The sequence below is a fragment of the Cercospora kikuchii genome (genome assembly GCF_019650295.1).
Source record: "Cercospora kikuchii DNA, contig_00001, whole genome shotgun sequence".
Taxonomy (NCBI): Eukaryota; Fungi; Ascomycota; class Dothideomycetes; order Mycosphaerellales; family Mycosphaerellaceae; genus Cercospora; species Cercospora kikuchii.
In genome coordinates, this window is record NW_025408582.1 from 3,470,307 (window position 1) to 3,495,080 (window position 24,774).

General features: G+C 52.5%; 10 protein-coding genes across 11 annotated transcripts; 6 read left to right on the forward strand and 4 right to left on the reverse strand.

The window, feature by feature from the left end:
* Nucleotides 1-239: 239 nt before the first annotated feature.
* On the forward strand, nt 240-2,761 carry CKM354_000133300 (uncharacterized protein; the record flags this gene model as incomplete). The annotated part of the gene is made up of 2 exons (XM_044796455.1): nt 240-409; nt 460-2,761. 2 exons carry the CDS (start codon nt 240-242, stop codon nt 2,759-2,761), a joined length of 2,472 nt encoding a protein of 823 aa, XP_044652390.1.
* Nucleotides 2,762-3,565: 804 nt separating this feature from the next.
* CKM354_000133400 (uncharacterized protein) lies at nt 3,566-5,440 on the forward strand (the record flags this gene model as incomplete). The annotated part of the gene is made up of 1 exon (XM_044796456.1): nt 3,566-5,440. One exon carries the CDS (start codon nt 3,566-3,568, stop codon nt 5,438-5,440), a length of 1,875 nt encoding a protein of 624 aa, XP_044652391.1.
* A 262-nt stretch (nt 5,441-5,702) lies between these two features.
* CKM354_000133500 (uncharacterized protein) lies at nt 5,703-7,487 on the reverse strand (the record flags this gene model as incomplete). The annotated part of the gene is made up of 1 exon (XM_044796457.1): nt 5,703-7,487. One exon carries the CDS (start codon nt 7,485-7,487, stop codon nt 5,703-5,705), a length of 1,785 nt encoding a protein of 594 aa, XP_044652392.1.
* A 669-nt stretch (nt 7,488-8,156) lies between these two features.
* CKM354_000133600 (uncharacterized protein) lies at nt 8,157-11,209 on the reverse strand (the record flags this gene model as incomplete). 2 transcript variants are annotated; one of them, XM_044796458.1, is made up of 4 exons in its annotated part: nt 8,157-10,296; nt 10,380-10,506; nt 10,563-11,115; nt 11,171-11,209. In XM_044796458.1, the coding sequence occupies 4 exons, from the start codon at nt 11,207-11,209 to the stop codon at nt 8,157-8,159; spliced, it is 2,859 nt and encodes a 952-aa protein (XP_044652393.1). The 2 variants fall into 2 exon arrangements, with proteins under 2 accessions (XP_044652393.1, XP_044652394.1); XM_044796459.1 differs by having other exon boundaries at nt 10,380-10,512.
* A 317-nt stretch (nt 11,210-11,526) lies between these two features.
* Nucleotides 11,527-12,888, forward strand: CKM354_000133700 (snoRNA-binding rRNA-processing protein UTP6; the record flags this gene model as incomplete). The annotated part of the gene is made up of 1 exon (XM_044796460.1): nt 11,527-12,888. One exon carries the CDS (start codon nt 11,527-11,529, stop codon nt 12,886-12,888), a length of 1,362 nt encoding a protein of 453 aa, XP_044652395.1.
* A 506-nt stretch (nt 12,889-13,394) lies between these two features.
* CKM354_000133800 (uncharacterized protein) lies at nt 13,395-13,901 on the forward strand (the record flags this gene model as incomplete). The annotated part of the gene is made up of 1 exon (XM_044796461.1): nt 13,395-13,901. The coding sequence occupies one exon, from the start codon at nt 13,395-13,397 to the stop codon at nt 13,899-13,901; it is 507 nt and encodes a 168-aa protein (XP_044652396.1).
* Nucleotides 13,902-16,928: 3,027 nt separating this feature from the next.
* Nucleotides 16,929-19,135, forward strand: CKM354_000133900 (uncharacterized protein; the record flags this gene model as incomplete). Its single annotated transcript, XM_044796462.1, has 6 exons — nt 16,929-16,984; nt 17,060-17,338; nt 17,401-17,478; nt 17,535-17,860; nt 17,917-18,833; nt 18,890-19,135. 6 exons carry the CDS (start codon nt 16,929-16,931, stop codon nt 19,133-19,135), a joined length of 1,902 nt encoding a protein of 633 aa, XP_044652397.1.
* A 403-nt stretch (nt 19,136-19,538) lies between these two features.
* Nucleotides 19,539-20,762, reverse strand: CKM354_000134000 (uncharacterized protein; the record flags this gene model as incomplete). Its single annotated transcript, XM_044796463.1, has 3 exons — nt 19,539-20,312; nt 20,368-20,545; nt 20,599-20,762. The coding sequence occupies 3 exons, from the start codon at nt 20,760-20,762 to the stop codon at nt 19,539-19,541; spliced, it is 1,116 nt and encodes a 371-aa protein (XP_044652398.1).
* A 504-nt stretch (nt 20,763-21,266) lies between these two features.
* On the forward strand, nt 21,267-22,328 carry CKM354_000134100 (uncharacterized protein; the record flags this gene model as incomplete). Its single annotated transcript, XM_044796464.1, has 1 exon — nt 21,267-22,328. The coding sequence occupies one exon, from the start codon at nt 21,267-21,269 to the stop codon at nt 22,326-22,328; it is 1,062 nt and encodes a 353-aa protein (XP_044652399.1).
* A 28-nt stretch (nt 22,329-22,356) lies between these two features.
* On the reverse strand, nt 22,357-23,713 carry CKM354_000134200 (uncharacterized protein; the record flags this gene model as incomplete). Its single annotated transcript, XM_044796465.1, has 3 exons — nt 22,357-22,833; nt 22,886-23,411; nt 23,466-23,713. The coding sequence occupies 3 exons, from the start codon at nt 23,711-23,713 to the stop codon at nt 22,357-22,359; spliced, it is 1,251 nt and encodes a 416-aa protein (XP_044652400.1).
* Nucleotides 23,714-24,774: the final 1,061 nt, after the last annotated feature.

Here is a 24,774-nt window from a genome sequence, read left to right on the forward strand (position 1 = left end):
CTCACGCCCGCGCATCGCAACACCGCACCGCACCCTCCCCTCTGACACACTCGGATCCGAGACGCTGCTGACCGGCACCTGGCGGAGCGCTGAGAGCGCAATCGCGAAAAAGTCACGTGCACCACTTCGCCGACAGGACGTGTTGTTGATGGAGCAAGAAAAGTAGGCTTGCTTGATTGAACCCTCCACCAGACGCGCGCGACCCCAGGCTTCGAGCAGCACCGACACGCGCCTGCAGCATGGCCACTCTCACCAACGGCGACGCCGCCGCCCACGCCGCCGATATCACCGACACCGCTCCCACGGATGTCGTTTCCAACAAGCGCAAACGGCACGACGAGACGACCAGCGAGGAAGAAGCATCGCGAGTGAAGCGACTGCAAAAGGACATTTTGGACGTGCTAACACGGTATGTGTACGCGGCATGGGCTGGAAAAGAGGCAGACTGACACACGACAGCCATGACACGGAACCATCTTTCCTCAACCATAACATTCCTCCCGCCGAACCCTCCCAGAAAAGGGCCAAACTGTCCGCAACGAACAACGAGCAAACGAGCATAGCGGCCCGACTTCGCAGCACGAGTTACACATCCCTCCACGACCTACGCAAGGACGCCAAGTCCGTCAGCGATGATCTCATCACCGGCATCAGGACGAAGTCGCGAGAACGGACCGGCTTCACGGCGGGGAGGCCGACCGTGGAAGAGCTGAAGCAGATCAATAAGATCCAGTCGTTGGACAATCTGATTCAGGAAATCGTGGAAAGGGAAAACCGGTCTGATGATACCGAAGACCAACAGCTCAAGAAGGAGGACAGCGGGCTCGCGAACGGCCTCAGCGCAGCTGCAGATAGCACGCGAGGAGGAACGGTGCTGACACTCTTTGGCAACGCACTTACTGCGAAGCAATTGTTCTCCTCGCTGCAGCAGCCTGCCGATCGAAGAGATCCTCTGATTAAGACCGAGCTGCCAGTGGAAGAGCTGAGCTTGCCCAATGGGATATCCGCGACCAAGGTCGCGCCTGTGGCCGGGGACGCTGCGCAACAAGCCCCGACCTTTGAGCAGGCTTTTGCACCTCCGTACAGCCTTGCGACATTACAGCCGCCGAAGACGCACAAACGGTCGGCGACTCGTGATCAGTCGGTGACGTGGGAATTCAAGGATCCCATACAGCGCAATAAGAGGGGAGGCTACACAGTACAGCCGCTGAGCACGGGTGCATGGCTGGGCTATGGTGGTGTTGATCCTCTCGATACAGCGCAAGAAAAGCGCAAACAACGCGACCGAGCTCTGAGCTCGAGTGACGGAGTGCAGAGAAAAGACGCGACAGACTCATCCGAGGAGGCGCTGAAGAAACGGGAAGAGGCCCTGTTTCGGAGAGCGTATTCGAGCTTCGCTCCACCCAGGGACAACTCCAACGCCATCATTCCGGAAGATGTCAAGAACATGGTATGGTGGCACAAGGTCGGCGAGAAGCGATATAACGAAACATTTGCCATTGACCCGGCTTTGCTTGACGAGGATGCACAGGCGAGCAAAGCCCCTGAACTTCAGTCTTCCGTCGAGCTCAAGGAAGATGAGTTCAGTCGAGTGTTGGAGGATTTGGACGAACTGGAGAGGGCCGAGGAGGAGCCACCTGTTCAGGCCCAGAAGGATAAAACAGACGTTGAGCAAGTGCTGCGAGAGGTGTCTGAACTCCTGGAAACGCTGGCTTCTCATCAACGCATTCGCAACACGACTCTATCATCGTCATCCACAGCAGCACGTACACCGATTAGTCCGGGACCCATCGTTACATCTCAAATTGGCAAGCCTGATGAACCATCCGAGCAGGAGACGGCGACATATCATAACCTTCGTCGCGAGCTGGCGTACCTGTTACTGAAATTGCCGCCATACGCCATTGCCAAACTCGATGGCGATCAATTGGCGGACCTTGGTGTGAAGACCCTCATACCTTATGAGACCAAGGATATTAGGGGCAGCATGGAAGAGGATCTTGTCGCCAGACAAGCCAAGCTCGCAGCAATGACAACAGCGAACAGCATTGCCAACTTGACCCGGCCCAATTCGTCAACATCGGCGCAGCGGTACAGCCAGACACCCCAGGGTACGCCGGCAATCGGTGCAGCGGCTCACACTAGATATGGGTCGACTTACAATAGTCGTGCGCCAGCAGCTGCAACGCCAACCTTCCAGAGGCAACAAAGCAATCCATCGACATATTCTACCATGCGACAATCGTACGGCACTCAGCCGCAGCAGTACACCAGGCCCGGTGCCGCGCAGCCGGGATACGGCCAGACTAACGCCCAGCAATACTATGCCCAGCGTCCAGCCCAACAGACTCCCGGAACCTATAACAACTACAATCAGCAATACCAGCAAACACCAATGCAGAGTCAGCAGTACGCGCGCACGCCCATCATGGGCAACTACCAGACCAATGTGGCTCAGCAGCAAACGTACAATCGCACGGCCTCACCTGCGAAACCTGGCTTTCCAGCACCCCAAGCAAATGTGCAACGGCCTATGTATCCCGCGCCACAACAACAGCAGCCAGGATCTGGTAGGGCCACTCCTGTCAGCTATCCCAGCAACCCTCATACTCCGGTCAATGGGTACCCGCCACCTGCACGACCGGTGCAAGGTCTCGCGCCTCGTCCAACGAGCACGACGCCTCAGCCGACAAATTACAATGGGCCTACGCAACCGCCGCCGCCTCAGCAGGTGGTTGCGAATGGGAACGGCAATCCTTGATTGTACTGAGTGTGCTGGAAGCACTCTATGATCCTGTCGATCGAAGCATTGTTAACCCGCGAGTTCACTCCGAAACTGGAGCAACGCATAATTTGTTTGATTGAAGTCAGGCTTATGGCCAGGGTGATAGCTTCTGCAGTGCGCGTCTATGAATGCGGCTTAGGCTGTTGGACTAGCCCCGAAGGATGTCTAGTGATAGATGTTAAATACCTTGAGCTCGTTGCCGTTGTGGCATACTAGAGCTGTGTGATGTTAGAGAAGAAACCGAATCAACTATTCAAAGACAATTCCTCCTTCATGCTGTCCTTCTGCTTCTGCTGTATGTGCAGCATTCTTATTCTCGAGTTGAAAGTCTGAAAGCCAGACCCAAGCAATTTAAGCATTGTGTTGGCGATGCTTGACTTGGACCAGGTGTGCGAGCTTCTGCGGGTCAATTTTCCTTTCCACTATATATCGTACTTCCCATTGTATGTCTTTTACAAAACAGCTTACGCTTAGATGGAGTCTCTATTTTCGACGCTCTTCACAGATACATTGAGGTTCTTCCGACGACAAGCGATGTCTCCACGGCGCCAGATCCGATGATGACGCTGCTTTGTCAGACATCTGTGGAGCTGAGATCTGCAAAGCACTTTTGACGCGCCATGATCCATTATGGCGATGATTCCGCTCTCACTGTGCTCTTACACTCATCTTGACATTGCGCTGCGCGTCCCATAGAGGCCTGACAGCATCATGTCATGATTAACCCATCCTCTGCCTGATGGGTCACTGGCATATCCGGAAAGAGCATTGGAACTAGGAATGGCTCGAGGAAGGAGCAGAGTGAAACAGTTCTTGAGGAATTTGATTCTGCTATCTGGTTTCTTGGGCATCTTGGTACTTGGGGCAAGGCTTCTCAGGACTCGCACTTCGCCTTTGGAGGGTTCGCTATCTGGGTCACATGCTGGAGTAGATTACCATGGGCATGACGAATCGACAGCAGATGTCGAATCACCGTCTTCTCGTTTCCGTCCCCGTCCGATAACTGGTTCGAGCTCTGCGAGCAGTCGCGCGAAGGATGCCAAACCCGACGAGACACTCAACTCCACGATCTCAATAGCTCCAGGCTGCTCACCATGGACTTCACGCCCGGATATCCCATGGCAACGCTCCATTCATTTGGGCTCTCTCGCTGCTCCCGATGTCATCCCATCTACAATACTCGGAACCACAGATGTCATGTCAAGACATAATCCCGGCGGCTGTGCCTCTGCTTTCGAACGTTTCGCGCCATTCGGACATCTCGCAACAGGAGCACAGTTTGAGAACTTACCGTGGAGTGAAGTGAGATGGGGAAGCGTGCAAGATGGTTGTGCGAGGGATAATGGTGGGAAGATGGAGGATCAGACCGCAGGCAGGAAATTGAAACGGCCGGGTGAGGGTCTGGATCAAGAGTTAGAAGATGTGATTCAGGATGAGAGGAAGACAGGTAGAACGGCTGTCGTGTTAAGGACGTGGGATACGTATGAGTATGGTCCTAACCACAAGGCGTGGCTACGAGCTCTTGTCACCGAATCGGCGTTGGACACGGCTGGGAGGTTTCAGGTCTTTCTTCTGGTGGATGTCAAGAATCCTGCAACAGAGGATCTTCTCAGCAATGAAGTGCTTTATGCCCAGATACTCGACAGAAGCGTACCGGAAGAGTTCCAGGATATGGCTATACTATTCAATGACAAACTGCTCCAGGAATGGTATCCTAAAGTCAGCAACCACAAGGCAAAGGATCAGATGTATCAGGCATTGCAAATCTTCAGTTACAGCTTCCCCGAATTTGATTATGTATGGCAGTTGGAAATGGATGCTCGGTTCACAGGCCACGTTGGACACATGCTGGAAGACGCTGCTACATGGGCGCAAGAACAACCACGGAAGAATCTTTGGGAACGAAATGCAAGGTTCTTCATCCCTGGCCTGTGGGAAAACGACTATACAGCATTTTCTGCCTCGCTCGACAGAGAATTCGCCGATGCTGACAGTACCATCTGGGGGCCAGCTCCCAATGCAGAGACCTACATCGCTTCTCGTGGTCCTCTACCACCACCTCGCTCTGACTCCACCTGGGGCCTTGACGAACCCGCCGACCTCATCACTTTCGCACCCATGATCAATCCGGTGGGCACGAAATGGGACTTCGAAAATGAAGTACACAATTTCTCTCCTACCAAGAAATCCAACCTTCTGCTCCCGCGCCGCATGGCAATGATAAGCATGACTCGCACCTCTCGCCGCCTGCTCCAGAGTATCTCCCTCCACCAACGCCAAACAGGTGCCTGGCTGGTCAGTGAAGCTACACCCGAAACCTACTCCTTCCTGCACGGTTTCAAAGCTGTCTACGTTCCCCATCTCATATCTTTCAATCTTGGCACAGGAGCTCTTTCGCCAAAAGAGTTGGACAAATTATTACACAAGGGACCGAAAGAGGGTCTAGCGGGAGGGAAACGGGCATCATTCCTGTGGTGCGGAAGAACGTGGAAGATGAAGATGCAGCAGTGGTTGGCGAGTAGTTATATCTGGTGGGGTGGGCAGGGTCTGAGCTTTTGGTATGATTATGTGGTTTTGGAAAAGTGTTTTCCACAGATGGTACTGCACCCTGTAAAGAGGGATGGGGAGTTGGTGCTGGGCGGGATAACGACATGAAGAGAGCTCGTCAGTGCTAGGTGGAGAAATCTTATTTTCGAGCTTCTGCTATAATTAGAGCATCGGTGCCTTTCGAGAGGCATTCGATAGCGACATGGGAAGAGACCGCGAGCAAAAAGTCAATGATCACAGGAACATCAATTTGACAAGACATACCAGAGGCAGATTGAGAAGTGCAAAAGAGTATGTGGAATAAAATGCGGACAATCTCCCCGCGCGTCGCCATTTCGTGATCATCATGCTAAGCTATCATGCCCTACCCTTACTCCTCCAATTTCTTACTCTCACCCCAATGTGCCTCACCGACCTTCTGCCCACCGGCGATAGGAATGGCCGACGGATTTTCTCTCACGCCACCCTTCGTATCATTCCTCAAATGCTCTCTAACACTTTCTTTGCCACTCCATCCGGGGTCTTTGGTATCAGAGTGCTCCGGTGCGGCATGAGCTGAAGCATCAAATGTCTGACCTGGGTTCTCGCTATCAGGCTGAGTCTTGTTGGGGCTACGTGCCCTATCGTCATCGGTCGTAGACCGAGCAGTGTTGGTGTCGATAGAATCATCAGCTGTAATTGGTGGCGCACTCAGTCCCTCTCCGGCGTTGGTCTCGACTGGGTTCACAGAGCCTGCTCGAGCGGCGGATTGCTCAGCTAGTCGAATGGGAAGATCGGACGCCATTGATTTCTTCCGCTGGTCTTCTTCTGCGTAAGGGTCGGAAGTGGCTGTTGTGCTCGCGGGACCCAGATCCTTGGCCACGATTGTATCTCTGGGAGGCTCCTGTACGCTCCCGCGAGGAGTGATTCCCAACTCCTCATGTGGTTTGGAGGATCCGAATACTTCTTCTTTTGCGGCATCGAGATCTGAGCCTTGAATCGGGGCCACGCCTTTGCCTGGTTCTGGGCCGTGGGTATGGACGATCACCGGAGGAATGGAGTCCGACTGACCAGGACGGCCATCGGGTCCGATTTGAGAGGTTCCCACGTGAGGATACGATGGGTCTTGTCCTGGTGGATGGTCTGGTAGATGAGACTGAGTGCCAGTCGTGACGCCTTGCTGTGGGGTGTTAGCAGCACTGATTCCTGCCCCCGCCGCCGAAGCCACTGCAGCAGACCCTAAGACGCGAGCAGTCTCACTACCCCAGTTTCCAACTACTTCAACGTCGTCACCGATAGTAGGTGCTGTGTTGCCCAAAGTACGGTTCTCGTTGCCCGACGCAACGCCCTCGCTCGCCACTGGCGCTGCGCCCACTTTGCTCAGCAATTCATGTTCAACCTGGCTCTTCTCGTGCACAGCTTCTGCGCTACCTGAAGCCTCGGCCGGCCATGCACCATGAAGGCCACTGACTTGTACCCGAGCAGGAGTACCATCGGCTCCTTCTTTGATTCCCCGCTCCTGTTCTCGGGATGTGATCTCGCTTTGAGGAAGTGTCTTGGGACGATGCTCGTAGCTGACATCTGTAGCCGACGAGCTCTCAATTGTGTCGCGTGGAATGCCGATGCCGAAGCCTTTGGGCTCCTCTCGTTGACCTATCGGCCCTGAAGCAGACGTCGGGTCCACGACCGGAAGTGTAGTCAGCTCGTCAGTTTCTGTTTCCTTGTTCTCCAGCTGCTCTTTGATATAGTTGGTTCCATCCTCGTGGATCTCCTTGTTCTCTTGTGCTTTCTGGTGGTTTGCCACAGTGTCGTGCACATACTCAAGGCCGCTCTGCACGGTCCCAAGTACGGCTTCGGCAGCCTTGTATGCTGTTTCCTCTGCTTGGTGAAGACCCGCTTGAACGCTAGCGCCAGAGAGAACACCAGACGCAGGCTGCTGCTCGCTCGATGCCGTTTGTGGCGTAGCATCCAGTCCGCCTGCTGCGACTGCGCTGGACTTCCAAGCGCCGGGTATGGAGCTGGTGTCGGGGCTTGTGGCAGTCGTGCCTGATTGCGTGGTCGAAGGGTCGGCTACAGTTGGTACACCTGCTGGTGCCGTGTCTTCTGCTCCAGGTCTCGAAGCTTGGGTCACTGTCATAGTATCGTCCTGGTATTTGGTAGGAAGAGGGTTTGACATCTTTTCAATTTGGACTTCACGGTACGGCAGCTCTTCAATGAAGTGTAGAAGTAGGCGTTTTCGAGGGTCAATTTTGACGAGGACCGAAGAAGGATTGAGTGATCAGAAATGAGTTTGTTTGAATCATGCAAAGAATCAAAAGCTGTTCAACAGTTCAAGTCGTAGCAGGCGTAGCGAACTGCCAGTCAACGTCATTGCGATACGTTCCTTATGCGTACGGCATCGCAGCACGTAAACGCACATGCTAACATTGTGACGACGTGCGGGTCCATTGAAGAGGGTTCTCATGGCTGACAACTCTAGAATCGCATGGCCCAATCATGCTGCTAGGATCTGCGCGATGTAGACAGGTAATGGCGACACAACATGCCATCTCCGCTTTCCATTGCGCGTCTTGCGTCGATTTGATGTCGTGTAAGCTGGTCTTCGAGAAGTGTGCGCGTGCACGAACATACGCCGCAATTGCATCATGCTTGGAGCTGTTTCCGAACAACAGCCGACTTCCCTGTACTGTACGAGACTTGTGGGTCTGTCTATCGACAGAGGACCTTTTGACGAACAATTCACATTTCGATCATAAACCACTCGATCAATCGATACCAATACATCTTTTCCTTTTGTACATCGTCCTTCCTTTCCACTCTCCGATCATCAGTACTTTTGCAGACTCTAAGCATAATACCTGGGTTCATTAAACACATGATATCTGTGATCTCTCACGCCGTTGCCCCTGAACATTTGAGGAAAGCGCAACGGCTCCGGAACCTGATCTTCAGGGATAAGGTCGTCGGTACCCTCAGGTTGGCCAACGACGAACTTGCCGACCTGCAATTCTGTGTCCGTGATTGTAGATCTCGAGACACGAGCGTAACCAGTACGCCTGAGGCCCTTATATAAGATGTACTCGCACCAGCGGTCCCAGTCGGATGGGTCGATATCTCTCATGCCAGAAGTTTCCGAGACATAGCCGTTGTAATTGCCTTCTTTAGGTTTTGTGACCAGGTAAGAAAGCAGAATGCTGGGTCTGTTTGTGCTGCCCATAAGCTTGCTGAGATATTCAGTCTGCAGTCGTCGATCTTCTGGGTCCTCTTCTTGTCCAGAGTGGAAGACGAAGACATCGACCAGCTCGCCATAAGCATCAATAGTTGCATGAATCGCCGGAGCCAATTCGCCAACTGGCGACGGCAGCAGATGATGTGTCGAATTGATGATGGGGAACTTGGAAAGAAGCGCACTGCCCCAGGTGTGCTTGTTTGGACCTGGACCGTAGTCGACGTACATGCCAAGTTCCTCTGCGAGGTATTGAGTGGTGTCGCGGTTGCCCATAATGATGCGTTGGAGATCCGACTCCAGCAGACCGACTACGTCGAGCTCCGTCTCGCGAATGAGAGCCTCCATGCGACGCTCAGAACTCCACATGTCGTTGTCAATGCTGAAGTGAATAGTCCAAATGCCGGCCGTGATGAGCTTGCTATCCTTGTGGTATGGCTGGTAGTTATATGTTGGGAAACGAAGGTAAGCGACACTGACACTGATGAGTTGTAAACCGAGCAGAGCGTAGATGAAGTAGCTCCTTTGCCTCTTCGCAGCAGGATTTGGTGGCGGTTGGAATGACCTTTGCTTCGCAGGGCTGCCGTTGTGAATTGAAGAGAAGACACCGCCGCCAATGAACAGCATTGTGGTAAGCATGACCCAGTCGGTGTGCTCGCGAACGGCAGGGCCGCCAGGTACGAATGCATAGGCTACAACCCAGACGTGGAAGAGAACCAGGAAGTTGTACAGAAAGAAGCCAAAGAAGAATGTTCGTCCTGGTGCGAAGCGCACAGCATTCGTGATCAGCGAAGGAGTGACAGCCATGAGATAGACTGCTAGAGTGAGGCCGCCATAATACCCGGTCCAATGCGATTTGAGTGTAAGTAATGCAGCACCAACGGAGCCAATGCCGTAGGCTGCCCAGCCGCGGGACAAATTTGGGTACCAGAGTCCGACGAGCAGACCAAGACCCATGGCACCGATGGTCCACGCTCCGTGCGGTGAGGCGAGAGGGCCACGAACGGGAAAGCCTTCCCAAACCCACAAGATCATAGTACTTGAGTCGGAGAGCAGAGAGTGAAGACCAAAAGTGGCACCTGCGACACCCATTGCAGCGAGAATTGAAGGCCCCTTTGGCTTGTCCAAGTTGCGCTCGCTGCCAATGTTCTTATTCTGCTTTTGGTAGGCACGTGCAACGGCAAGGAGGAATAAGACAATACCCGTCTTATTGAGGCCTCCATTGGCATCGTGCATGATTGGCCATAGCGGGTTGTTCGTCCAGAATGCGAATTTGGAGATGCTACTTGCGACGAGACCAAGAAGCCAGGCGGAAATCTTCGCCTCGAGCATTGCTGGCTGGTTTCTCTTGCTCCACCAGAGTGCAACCCAGGCAAGAGTGCCCTGCCAGACCCCGAAGCTGACCAGTCCGAGACGCTTTGGTGGGTTCACCACGAGGTATGCGAGGAGTCCAACTCCTGAGGTGAGCATCACGAGGGAAACGTTGCGAGTTACCAATCGTCGAAGTGGAGGAATGCCGAGCAGCGCAGGCGAAACAGTAGACATAACAGCGACTTCGTAGCCAGAGATGCCCATGTGCCAAAGTGGGAAGTACCACACCACAACACCGAGCGATGTGAGGATTGTCCAGAAGATGTAGCCCAGGTAGACATCAGCGGCCGCGTCAAGCATCTCGTCCCAGGTAAATGCGCTCGCATCGAAGACGCTGCCGATGGGCTTATCCTTTTGCTTCTCCAACGTCCTCTCTGCGACATTGCCCCTGTGGATTCGACTGTCAGTTTACCGGTAAGGGCAAGCGAGCACATTCACCGTACCAGCTATTTCGGAAGCCAACGGACGTACCCCTTGCTGAGTCCCTTGACATCTTTGATCTGAATCTCGAAGCTGCTAAAATCGTACGCGGTGACTGCGTCGAAGGCGACATCGAGGAGTACGAGCGACCACTCGAAGAAGGCGTAGATGGTGTATGCTTTGTCTGTCGTCAGTGGTGATCTTCGAAGCATAATTTGCATAGAAGGAGCTTACCACCAGGAACGCGGTGCACCTTGTGCTGGATGAAGAAGTAAACCAGAGGCACCAAGGTCGCAAAGAAGGTGCCTCCCAGGTACTTTCGCAGCTTGATGGCCTGCGGGTTCGGCGGACTGAGCGCAATGCATCCAATGGTCCATGGCAAAGTGGCGACCAAGTAGCTGATCATGAAAATATCGTGCCAATCATGATCATCGGTCGAGGTGACATATGTCCAGCCTCCACAAGTCAGAGTCCTGAAAACTCCCACACCCGCAACGAAGTTGACGAGTCTATTGCTGCCATTGGGCTTCTTGCCCAGACACCACCAAAGAAAGCAGAGAGCGAATCGCGGGCCGGAGCAGATGGCGATGAAGACCTGAAAGAAGGATCGTTCGGGATAGCGGTCTCCAATTGTTGCTGACACGGAGGGGAACCATTCGATGGGGTAGCCAAAGTGTTCGTTTTCGACAATTTTGTGGTAATGCAGGTAAACTCCGACTATGAAGGCGCTGATGAAGGCGGCGTACGCAGCTGCGGTATGCGCGTGTGTGATGAACGAGCCGGGAATCTGTCGCGTCCTGTCAGCAGCGGAGCCATTGGCGGCGGCGATGAGGAATGCATACGATGGCCACGACATCGCCGTCGCGGTGTTTGGGAGGCATTATCGCGAAGCTGTTCCCATCAAAGTGGGCAGAAGAGGAAGAAAGGGACAAGAAGGAGAAAAGGAGAGTGGTATTGGTGGTGTTCTTCTTCACATGTCAGAAAGTCCAGAAGCCAGCTCACCCTGAACACGCCAACCACGCGACACGCCGAGGGATGCGCGGCGCGCCGGCGCAACAGTTTATCCGTGCTGCCTTATCGCGCTTTATCACAAGCGAGACGCTAGCGAGACTTCTGCCTACACTTTGCATCCTGCGCGTCGTGTGCACCACCACCTCTCCTCGCCACTCCGCTCCCACCGCCGTCCCTCGACGACAACATGGCCGCCGCGTCCGACAAAGCGCGCTTTTACCTCGAGCAGTACGTGCCCGAGCTGCGAGAGTATGAAGCGAAAGAAATCTTCTCGCGCGATCAAATTGCCGCCATTACCAAAAAGCGATCCGATTTCGAACACACCCTCAACGCCCGTGGCAGCACGCCCGCCGACTATGCTCGATATGCTCAGCATGAAATGAACTTACATTCTCTCCTCAAGAAGCGCTGCAAACGTCTCGGAATACAAAAGACCGCCACCACGAATTTTAATGGCCAACGGACTGTCTTCTTCATTCTCGATCGTGCAGTGAAGAAGTTTCCTGGAGATGTTGGGCTCTGGATGCAATACGTGGATTTCTGCAAGAAAGAGAAAGCGAACAAGAAGCTGGCAAAGGTTCTTACCAGAATGCTGAGATTGCACACGCGCAACTGGAAACTGTGGGTTCTCGCTGCGAAGCACTACGCTGAAGTGCAAGGTGATATGGGAACGGCCAGGTCATATTTCCAGAGAGGGCTGCGATTCTGCAAAGAGGAGAAGAGAATCTGGATTGAGTACATGAGGCTTGAGCTCACGTATTTGGCAAAGTTGGCGGCCAGAAGAAAGATCTTGGGCATCGATGGGGACAGTCAGATGACGGGTACGGGCGAGGAGGAAGGCCTGGGAGGAGATGGCGACGAGGTCAAACTACCTACAGTAACAGCCGCAGATTTCGAAGACGACGAGGCCGGGAAAGGTGTGGAAGAGGTAAATGCAGACCTGCTAAAGAGATTAAAGGATGCGCCCGCGTTCACGGGTGGGATACCTATGGCCATCTTCGATGCTGCAATGAAGCAATTTGCGACGAAAGCGGCTGGAATCGCAGAAGAGATGTACGAACTGGTCGCAAGCTTTGAACAGGTTCCAGCAATTGAGAATGTGCGAAACCACATCCTCGAATGGCTGCGCACAGATGCATCGACCTCAGCGGAGCACATCATCTGCGAAGCAAAGAACGAACTTCACGGCCTCGATTCACGCAGCGCCGCCTTCCCAGCTGCTCTTACACGAGCTCTGGGCCACATCAAGACTGGCCGAGAGACACTCGTGGACACTGGACGGCCGAACATGGCCGAGAAGATTGCTCTACTTCTTCTCCCATACTTACAGCATGCCGGACAGATGGATCGTGGTGTAGTCAAGGTACTGGAATCGACAGTCAAGAGGAACTTGAAGCTCTCCGCGGATGCACCCAATCAGTCTGGCAGACAACATCCGACTGCTGTCATTGTCGCAAAGCTGCAGTACGAAGGTGCTTCGCAGGATATCCAGACACTCGAGCGACTGGTTGCAGAGATTCGAGACGATTATGTTGGGGCCTCAAATTAATGAACACGACGAGATTGTTTGTGCGTCTGCTCTGCTGATCATCCTTAAGATACCCCAGAATGCAATTGATCTTATCAGAAACTGCAATGGCTGTGTTCACTCGTGTGCAAGGAAAGCATGTGGTCACAAAAGCCCAACAGTGCAACGAGAGGCGCTTGATATTGACGACTTTCAGGGCACCTCTCTCCTCGAATTGATCAGACAGCAATTGGCTACGGCGCTAACGATTTGCGCCGCTTGAGAATCCTGAACAGAAGGATGGGATCATGTCGAAAGGCCAGGCAAGGAGTAATGTGGCAAGAGACGACACTCGAGCTGAACCCAGACCGCTGCTATGGCTTTTGGAACCCATTTAGCTGCTGACATTGACAGTGAAATGAACCACTGGTCGAATTAGAGCCTGCTAGTGAATAGCTCGACGCCTTCAATTCACCTACAGTGTGCCGTTCAGGAACAACCTTGCCAACATCGGCAATCATGTCACTTACACGCCTTCAAGCGACACAATGGCTGTCACTCTTCAACAGATTCGACACAGAAGTGACACGTTCTTCGTTCCAATGAACGAAGTCAGATCCGGCCCCTGGTCTGCTGGATTGCAATTCCTTGCAACAGAAGGACTCAATGGATGCACCGCAGTCGCTGTCATGTCGGAATATGGGGCAATTCTTGCTCATATCGCACCACGCACGAGCACGAGAACCGGAGACCAGGATGTTCGGGATCTAATGGCGGAAGTCGTCTGCCACTTTGGCATGGGTCGAGCTGCGGGTCTGTTCCCCGATGCCACCGGTATTGTTCTGGCTGCCGTTCACGAGAATGAGGTAGCGCTTTCTGACACTGTCAGAGTCATCAAAGCGGTTTTTGAAAGGCTTGGAGTGCCGGTCAGGTTCGGAACGTATCGAGTTCGAGGTCAGGGCGAAATGCGGGCCAGGGGAGAAACTTCTATCTTCATCCATGGTCGGAGCGGCATGACACCGCAGACGTATGTCAACGATATTGGAATGCATTGATCGCCGTGGAGCAATACATTTCTGAAGCGATTTCAATTCGCGACCCTGATCTCGATCGATCTGTCTCTGGCTCGAAGATCAACACCGCACGTAAAAGCGGCGGAAGTTGCAAAACCCTCCTCTGTCATGATCAGAACTACGTCGTAGGTACTAATTAGGACACGAATATTGTCCCATGCAGTATAAGTCGTCTGGAGATGCACTCCCATCAATATGGTGACACCATCCTCTCTGTAACGTGATCATGGTTGTTAGCAAAGGGTTTGCTCAGCTCGAGGAGAAGGCACGCGGTGTCGAGTGGTCAACGGATCTCGAAGACTTACTAGTGGCACCCTCTCCTCTCCAAGATATGTGTACACGCAATATCCGCAGACTCCTTTGCCGTCACATTGTCTTTCTCCTTGAGCGTGTATACCAAGCGCCGCGAGTGCTAGTACTGCGAGAGAGACGAACTTGTTGGACATGCTGTGAAAGCGTCCTCGTGTAGCCGGTGTCTTGGGAAAGATGTTCTGCTGATAAGTCTTGGAAATTTCGCTTGTCGATCAAATTATATGGCGCCGATTCAATTTCTTTTTCCTTCTAGTGCGTATACTCACGTGCATCCTTTTCAGTATATCGCACGAGATTCTTGGCTCTCTGGCAGTAGTTTCTGATAATTACTTAGGGCCGACTACCATAACGATGACACCGCCACTTTTGCATTTCAACACTTAAATGGGGGCATATTGTGGGCGCCAATCCATGACTTTCGTCCCAGCCACTCGTCAAAGGGCAGTCAGCTGCCGTGTGACATGGCAGAAGAAGTATTTGCTGCAGTTATACATAGCTCCATTGGGATGCAGGTTGTGCGAAGAATAGTCTTTGCAGACAGGCGGCAGTTTGAAGCAGGGCTCATCCGACGTGGCGGCTCGAATTCGGCGCGAATTAGTGCAGCAAGTGTAGCAGAAACGAGTACAACACCATTGGATCGTGTACCATCTTCGCAGTTCGTGATCACTTCCTCGGAGCGATTGCTTGAGTACTTCAATAGGAGTGGAGAATGTGTTCTGGTGACACGATCTAGTTGACGAACGCAACAGTCCGGATCAAACCGACTTCAGTTTGTTGTTCGTGGACTCTCGACAATGAAGCTGTGTTCGAGAATTGTTTAGACGGATACATCGAACCATATGTGACTTGTATTTGCCGCCCTACGATCTCAAAATCATGAGTGTCCAGGGCGTGATGTCGCCATTGTCACTTTGACGATCCTCCGCCTATGCTAGGTTGTCCACTGTGAGACTGTGGCCCATCCGCAGTGCACGCTCTTGTTCGTGAGAACAGATTTGTCAATGGGTTCCTTTCTCCTTACTGAGCATCGAAATGCCTCGTTGCCCCAGCCTGCACTTGCAGGTGCAGCACTAATGCAATGATGGAGATTAGTTCGTGCAGCCTTGTGCCAGCCCGCACCACAGCCCGTTTGGATCGGGGTCGACCGTTGGGAAATGATGGCACCATCATTTCTGGAGCGCGAATTGAATCAGCCATCGACTATTCACTGGCGGCGAGCTGGCCAGATAGCTCCGTTTTCTGATCGAGATTCTGTCACTTACAATTGGTTTGTTGGTCTCGGCATCAACCGCATATACGCACTCGGCACATACGGACTTGCCCCGACATTGCGGTTCTCCTTGTGCATATGTTCCGGTAGCTGCGAGTGCCAACGCCAGGAGTACATAGAGCTTGTTTGGCATAGTTTATTACGCGCTTTTGTATAGTATGCGGAAGTATGAGCTGTCGGAGAGGATACTGCTTGACAGTGATGGAACCTGAATGGACGGCTTACTACTGGAAGATCTGGCCATCACATATATCTTAGCATAGAACAGCAATGGGCACTGCTATCAAACATGGGAGATCTGTCCAGCGTTTCTGCGGGTAGACCGTCTTTTCTCTAGTAACGACACGCTCAGAGTCTCAGATTGACAATATTTCCTAATCCAGCACTAGACCGGCATTGTGAGAGTCCCGAGCAGCGCATGAGCGGCCTCATTCGTACAAATTGGAAGGAACTAGCACAGAAGGCGACATAAGCGCGGTGCGAACGTCGCATTGCCCTTCGTCGTCGTACACGTCGGTTTGATTCATTGTCACCCAATCATGTCTCCGCTGACCGCGTTTGAACAGGACTCGTTTGTGCAAGTTGATGAGGGCTGGCGCGTTTAGGTGGAACAAGCGGACTGAGGGCGTCCATGCTTTCCGAGCGGTCGTATTCGTCGGATTCATCTAATGTGGCCGTGTTGAGTTCCCTGTGGTTCGGCATGGACTTGAGGTGGAATAAAAAAGGTCGTATCATTTTCGTACGCGCGACACCTCAGTGCCATATACAATACTTATTTGAAGCTTCAAAGCTGGGAAGTGAGGTTAATGGAAAATTGGGGCGAAGGAACGAACTCGTGCTCATCCTTGCAGAGAAACTGCCACTGCCAAGACCGGTTGTTGCGGAAGGCTTGGTTCGAGCAGCAATCCCGTGCTTGCAAGCTGACCGCATCAATGTACCTACATGTACTATAAATCCAACCATACAAGCACATCCATTCACTTCGCTCGAATTTGCACTTGAAAGCACAGTCAGGCTGACCTTATCAGAGGCAGTGCTGGCCGAGACTATCACCTTAAAGTTTGCACCCCTGAAACCAGTCGGAGTTGCCCAGCTGCCTCGTCGGTAGCGTCAGACACTTCTGCCAACGAGATGGCGAGTCTACTCTTTCGATTTCTCTTTGGAGCACGTGGAAGCAAATAAAACACCTTCAATGAAATAGGTCATGTGTAATCGGCGCGATGGTGGACTGCTTAAAACGCCTGAGATCGAGGCTGCATAGTTCGACCCAAGGACTTCAGATACAGGGATTCGCAAGTTGTCGTGAGAGGGGTAACCGCTCCTATCGGACGTCGATGATAGTGGACTGGAGAACTCGTAGAGTCTGCTGGACTCTGTGATTGCACTAAGACCAATTCCTCCATCTTCTACTTCATTAGTGTTGATCTATGGAACTCCTATATGAGCCCATTCGGCGGGTGAGTCTCGCCTGTACCAATTGCCGGTATGTCTCCCCTCAGAACCTGCTACATGTCAGGCACACAAGTTTCACAGCCGCAATTCACACGTCTTTGCACAGTCGCAAGAAGGCTCGCTGCACCGGGGAGCGACCTATCTGCAGACGCTGCCGCCGCAGCGGGCTCGAATGTCGGTTCACCAAAGATGCACCTGTCGAGAGTCAGACGAGTGCTCGCAGGCGGGCATCCATTGTCTCCGAGCAGGGCGCTGAAGCTCAAGGTCGCGGCAGCTCGGACCGGCAGCGCGAGGACAACGACTCCTTCGACAACCTTGACCGGATAAAAGTCCGCTTTGAAAATCTGGAACAGCAGCTAGGTGAGATTCAGACAAAACTTGATGCGTAAGTTCAAATGCCTGTAATGCCCAAGGCCACCTTTGACGCTAATTGAAATTAAATGCAAGTATTGCAGCTATCAGTAGTCATGCTCCTCAATCACCCGTGTCGACCACTACAACGAACAATCCGCAGGGATCGTACTCGTAAGTGGAATCCTGATGAGCCAATTTACCTGCCAGGCTGATCAGTCTCATCGCAGCCTCCCATCGTCATCCACCTTCCAGTCTATCCTAGACATATATTTCACCTTCTGCCACAATCAGCCTTACTCCTTCTTCCACGCGAGTAGCTTACGGCAAAAACACCTCGATGGCCAGTTGCCAGAGTACGTGATTTGTGCTATTCTAGCGACCTCAATGCGCTTCGCTACGGGCCTTCTAGCTAGCTCTGACTGTCAATTCTCCGCCGAAGCGTGCGCAGACCGCGCGTGGCAGCTGCTAGCGCCGTTATGCTTCGGAGATCTTGAGCACGGAGACGTTTCCGTGGTACAAGCTGTCACATTGTTGAGTATCTTCGACTTCACTTGTACGAATGACTCAATCAGACTGGTACCATGCTGTGCTGACGAAGTCTCTATTCAGCCGGTCAGAAGCGACATCGACTAGCTTGGGTCAAACTCGGGGTTGCCGTACGTGTTGCACAAGAACTGCGGCTTATGAATGAAGCAACGACTCCAATCTCGTATATCGAACAGGAAGAAAGACGACGAACTTTCTGGTCTCTTTATCTCCTTGACCGCCTGATCACATGTGGTAGAGACAGACCAGCGGCCATGCCTGATAGATCATGCACTCTCCATCTGCCGAGCAGTGAGCATTCCTGGGACATTGGACTTGTGGAACCAACGTCAACACTGGAGCATATTTCGAGTCGGAAAAATTGCGGAGAGTCGGACAGAATCAACGAATTCAAGGTCGTTGTTACTATAGCCTCTGTCCTCGGGCGCTGTACAAGTTTGATGCTGCAGTCCAGCAATCAGCAACCCTGCGATCCTCCCTGGGACCCTCGGTCGGAATGGGCTTCCATCTACTCCGACCTGGTGTACATCGAATCGGGCGTACAGTTTGTCGTCACTGCCGCCGAGCTGTTGCAGCAACGGCAAGCCTTGCCCGGAGACCTGGCGCAGAAGAATATAGCACCTCACTTCGTTGCTGCTATGCTGTGCTGTCTGTGCCACTGTCTGCTAGACCATCCTTTTCTGATCAGAAGGCTGGTAAAGCTTAGTGGAGCAGCAGGCTCGAGCAGTTTCTTTACTCGCTCGTGGATGAGTGGTTTGGAATATGCCCAGAAGATGGTCACGCTACTCGATTGTAGCCGAGAGTGTGGCTACCCGATGTTATGGTCGTTCAGTGGCTACTGCCTGGTGGTAGCGGGATCTTTCCACTCCCTTAATACCGAAACAAATGGACACTGGGATTGCAAGGAATCGAGAAGCTTCAAAAGCTGCATGGATCATCTTTCATATCTCACACATCTATGGCCCAATGCATCCTTGATGGTGAGTCGGTCCACGCATGATTTTGACATGAATTTTATGTTCTGACAATCATACAGAAAAGATCGCTGTCGAACTTCCCAACAGAAGTCACCATGGTCAGGGACTTCCTGCTGAAGAATGACGAGGCAATTTTGGATGAGACGCATGAGTCCAAGGTCCTGTGGCAACTCGTGGATTACAGCTATTTGTCTCAGGGCAAAGATCAGATTGAGTCGAGCTACAATGTCGACTCATTGTCCACGGAGCTCTTTGAGTGGCAAGCGGGGTTTGACGCCGGAGTGTCTCCTCTCTGGCCATCGTAGTCCGCAAACTCGGGCATTCGCTCCCATTTTGGCAGTCAATTCAGTGCGCTTTTGCCTCCATCGCTCACCTTCAATTCGCAGAACAGTGCCGAACGGCTCTAGAGCGCTCGTCAATTGGATCGATATCGAACTAAACTAACAAACACCCTGCTCATTTCTGAGCCTATACCCATGTGTTCCGCGTACGCATTTGACAATTTGTACAGGTCAAGTCTGAAGATATGCTCGAAGGCTTTTCAAGAGTCTGGAGTCTGGGGAGCTATCACTCAATTACCATCGCTAGAGTAGTAACTGTACAGAATCAGACGATTTCCAAGTTTTCCCAGCCACCCTGAACCTGTCCCAGTATCGTCAATCGCAGCGCGGATGACACACTCCGAGCACACCGAATTCGAAATCTCTTTCACGCGATCAGCTTTTTGACTGGAGTCTCTGGAAAAGACGAAGGCTCTCTGCCATTCTGAATGAGCCCATGATCGCTACCATTGGTGATACTGTGTTTAGTTGCGTTGGTCAAAGTCTGAGGTTGCCCACCACGGCCTGGGAGTGTAACGAAATGGACTTGAGAGCTTGCCTCTGTCGTCACCCGAAGTGACAGCAAGTCCGGACGACTGTAGTGTCCGACCACATCGAGATTATGTTTGGCGAGAGCCTTGTCATGCAGATCGATGTCGGCGTACAAAAGGCCCTCTTCGCCGGGACCAAGAGGTTTGACGAGTTCCTTCCCATCTGGTCCGTAGATTCTGCTGAAGCCACCGCCAGGCGTTGTGGCGTAAGGGAAATTGCTGAGCTGGCACTTGTCGCGGTTCTTTTCGGTCAGAACCTGTGTGGAGAGAACCACAAAAGTGGCACCTTCCATGGCCATGACTTGAGACAATTTCGCGTTCATCTCACCAGTGATGTGGTACTGCAGAGATGGGATGTTCTTGTCTTCAGGCTCATCCCAAATCAATGGCCAGCTCGCAACGTGGATATCCACATCTTGGGCGTATTCGTAGTACCGAAGAAGGGTTTGGGAATGCTCCCAACAATTGAGACCTCCGATATTTCCGAATTTGGATGGAACGACAGTCTTCAAGGAATCTGCTTGTCCGTCGCCATAGTATGCCCGCTCGACGTGAGTAGGCTTGATCTTGCGGCGATGATGGACGATGGTGCCGGTGGGGTCGATGAACGACTGATAATCTTTTCTTAGCTTGGCTCCGAAGTGTCTCGATAGAGTAGAGTCTTACCTGAGCAATATAGCAGCTTCCACGATAGCGTTCACTGTAGCCAAGTACAACGAACATGCCAGCCTTGGCAACTGCAGCCCGGATCCTGTCCATCTGTGGCGACTCTCGCTCGAGCGAGTTCATGTAATACTCGTCCATGAAGCCGGCACATTCGATGACAGAGTTGGCCCAGATGGTCCTGTTCATCGTTTAGCTACGTGGCTCACAGTCATGATACTCGCGTACACATACCATGGATAGCCAGGAATGAAGACTTCAGGGAACCCCAAAACATTGGTGCCATTGGCCGCTGCCTCGTTGATAATGGCAATCGCCTTGTCAACCCCACCTTCAAGATCATTCCACGCCGGCTCAGCTTGAACTGCTGCAACACGAATCTTCTTTCCGTCGGCCATTGTGGTAATAAGTGATGCTGAAGCTTGCTTTGCAAGGGAATGGGTCTTAGGCTCGAAGTTGTTGAAGACGAATTCGCCAAAACTGTTGAAGAAATGAGTTTGGAAGAGAATCAGTTCAACAGACGTGGCGTTCTTATTCTTGTATCAACGAAACATGCTGGCATTGTCTGCCACGCCCGCGAGCCGGAGGAGCGGCGATCCCATTGCGGTCCTGCTGATAATTGAACTGCTTCATGCTATCTCACAGATACCGGTCCGGTATATGCGTCTTGATGTCTTTCGTCAAACGCCATCTAGGCTTGGGCAGCAAGGAGATGTGGAACTTTCCCCTCCAATGCGTCGACCATCAAGTGTGGGGTTATGCATATCAGCACGGTGCGGCCGGTCCGTCAGCATTGTTAGGGTTTCGGCAATCTTCCCTCTCAAGCATTACAGGCCTTATGAATACCAGGTTTGGCAGCGACTGAGCGTCAACGTAATTACTCGATTTCAAGTCTTGCTACCATGCCACTCTTGCACGCTTCTTTGCCCAAGACCTTCACTGTCTCCATTTTCGGGGCACAGTATCACGGCACTGAACTCTCTGTGACGAAGGCTTTACTTATCGATCCATTCGATAAGCTCTTGTCTCCACACGCAACCCATGTCGATCGAGTCGTTCACGACGACACCGAGCGCAGCCTTGGCTTGACGAGAGTTTGGATCAGTTACTGGACTTCCCCGTCAGATTTTCAAGACTGGTTCCATTGTACAGATGTCGAAACGTTCTGGTCCACTCTACCTTCTGATGCAGGCTTCTGGCGAGAAACTCTCCATTTCTCGCATGACAGATTTCTGAACGAGGTTACACAAGAGCAACCATGTGGAGTCGGCCATTTGGGTCCTTTGGGCCCGCTCACAGAGAAGTCCGGATACTGGGGAGCCTATCGAGACCGAATCAAAGAGGCGACCAAAGAAGATCCGCTGAGAAGTACTCTCGTAGAGCCACCAGTTCCCCGCCAACCAACTGGTACCCTTAGGCTCGGACGAGCCCGAATGATTCAGTTTCCAGACAACCTCTGCTATGTCATCGAAGGCCAAGACCACAGTCCGATGAATGAAGAAGAGACGCGGATGTGGTCTGCCAAGTTCCACTACATGACCAAACGCTGGATCACCAACGTCGTCCGCGCCGGACACGAAAAAGGAATGCTTGTATCGCGTCTGTGCCATGCGCCCGAGAGCGGCCAGACGCACGTGCAGCCTTCCGAACTCGAGGATGATTCCGATATCTTCCCTGCCTTGGAGATCAACAGGAAGATTGAGATTTTCTACTTCCAGGAGCTCAGGCACATGGAAGCTGTGGGAAGGCGTGACAAGACCCATGTAAAGCTCCGTCAAGATTTCATGGAGGCGTACGGTCCTGATGGGCCCATGTCTCATGGAGATCTGTTGCTGTGGGTAGAGCTGGGCATCTTGAAGGGCAAAGACTTGGAGGTCGAATATATTGGTTGTTACGATACGACTGGGTTCTTGGCGTATGATTCCTGCGATGGCTTCGCATCGGTTACTGATGGTATATTGTGATGATCTAGATGGGCGCGTAAAAGCCGTTTCAAAGCTGTGCCTCTATGCTAGCAGTGGATTGTTCCCACACTTTACCAATATGATTACCGTAAATCCACTGCATATCACGTCCACCAGGCTGGATGACTTTATTTCGAACCAGATCTTCTGCCGTTGGGTTGACGACCTTTTGCAAATTTTGGCTTCTGCGCTCGGCGACTTCAGCGAGATGCTCGTACATCCTGGAGTAATATGGCAAGCGTATTCTATTGAACATGGGAAGCGCTTGATGAATGTCGTTACGAGTCGCCTTCAATGCTTGGGCCAACACCCAGCCGTCCTCCATGGCGAATCCTGCACCAGATCCGAACGCTCCAGAAAGTGCATGTGAGGAGTCTCCAACGAGCACAATCTTATCGTTCCAGTTTGTCAAGTCGTCGAGCTCTGGGCCGGCGAAAGCTGCAAATTCTTTCCAACCTCCTTCTGGCACTCTCTGCAAAGCTTCGCGGACTTGTGGTAGATAAGCCTGTTCAGATGCGTCAGCTCTCTGCCTGCCTTTGGAGACCAACAATGCTCACGCCAAAGTGAGATTCCACGACCTCGTTCGTCACAGGTACGCCCCAGCTGTGCTTGTCAGCAGCATGGACCGCAGGATCTTGGTATGCTCGAGCTGCAATTTCCCATAAGCCTTCACCAACGGGCGAGAAGTAGACGTGCGTGGTAGGGGTGTGCCACCACGCCGTCGTTGCGAATCTCGGGTCTAGATCCTTTACAGCGTCCCAAGGCAGTAAGGTTCGCCAGATAGTGGTGCCAGTAAACTTGAGCTCATAATCCCTCCAGGCAGCGTCTCGAACGACAGAACGAATACCATCTGCACCAACTACCAGATCAGCAACGGTCTCTGAGCCGTCGACAAATTTCAGAAGAATTCCATCTTGCCCGAGGTCTTCAATGCCCGCAACTTTTGTGCCTAAGTTGAGCCTCTCGTCAGGCAAATGAGATCGCAGGGCAGATTGCAGCTTGGTTCGTTGTGTTCGTATTGGTAGTCGCTTGGTGTCAGATTGCTTTTCGAATATTGAAAGCTCTTCACCCGTGGTACCATTACTGAACTCTTCATCAGCACGAGCGAACCAGGTCGGAACATTGGAATGCCCTCACAGATTCAATACGGTGAGAGTAGGATGTCCACTGGTTAAGTCATCGGCGACGCCAAGCAACTCCAGAACGTTCCATGTGTTTTGGCCTATGCTGATACCAGCCCCAACTTCTCGGAGCACTTTGGCCTGCTCATAAATCGTCACTTCAACGTTGGGGATGTGCTGTAAAGCTATTGCCGTTGCAAGGCCGCCTGGGCCTGCGCCCACTATGGCTATCCTTAGCAGAGGGTATTCGGGATCGATGGCCATTGAATGATATGAGCTTAAGCTTTGTATGGCTGCTTGTACACTTCTGCGAGAATGTGAGGCGTTGCGCGAGCTTGAAGATCATATCTGGTCGAGGCAGCTATTGCGCCACCATGCTAGCTCATGATGTGCCTTGAACTTGGGCCCACAGTTGCAAGTGCTTATCTTTGCTTACGTCTTCTTGCTTAACAACTTCACTACAGGCCTAGAAAGCGAAGCAGTGTGTACTGGCCATTGGGTTCCGAGCGGTCGAGCATGTCGAGCGTCGTGTATTGGACTCGGACGCTATTAGAGGAATGTTGGTGGACGTGTATCGATTTATCCGAATACAGCTCCAGATGTCCCTGCCTGATGTGGTCTCGTACCAGTTGATGGAAGGAAGCACACCTCGAGCAAAGTGCAACTCTGTCAGTCTTGTGGAACCAGTGGTCAAGGTTGGAGGAAGTTCTCCAACAGAATGTGGAAGGCGATGCTGAGCGCCAAGCTGACGTCGGCGAATGTTTGCGAACATGCTCCGACGTCGCCGTCTCTCCCTCATGTCACCAGCTTCTCTCTTCATGGAACTACATATATTCTGTATTGCAACGATCGCCTGCTCGCCTAGAACACTCGCTAGCCGTGGCTGGAATCCAGGCTCAGCTCGCGGAGCTCTACCTCGCTTGAAAGGAGAAGTACCACCGTCACCATGTGAGCGGCAATTACAAGGCAGTCTGAGAGGCGACAGTCATCCTGCAGCCCCGGCAAGCCCTTCTCGTCTGTACATCTGAGCAGGCAGAGTATGGCACTAAAGCGCGGGTATCTCAATCATCTGGACCGAGGTGATCCCCAGCAAATCGAAACTCCAACTCAGCTCCTCCTTGATAACGCAGAGCTGATAACTTTGTATGAATTTATCAGGATACCCGTGAGAACGTCGCGAGTATGTGAAGCGAGTTGTATCGGCTGCAGGGGTAGCCACAACCGACCGGCCACGTTCGCTCTGGACTGCGTCTCACAGGAGAATTCGCTCCCGAAAGTATATATGCAACAGAGCACACGAATATCTCGGCCGATACCTGCGAACT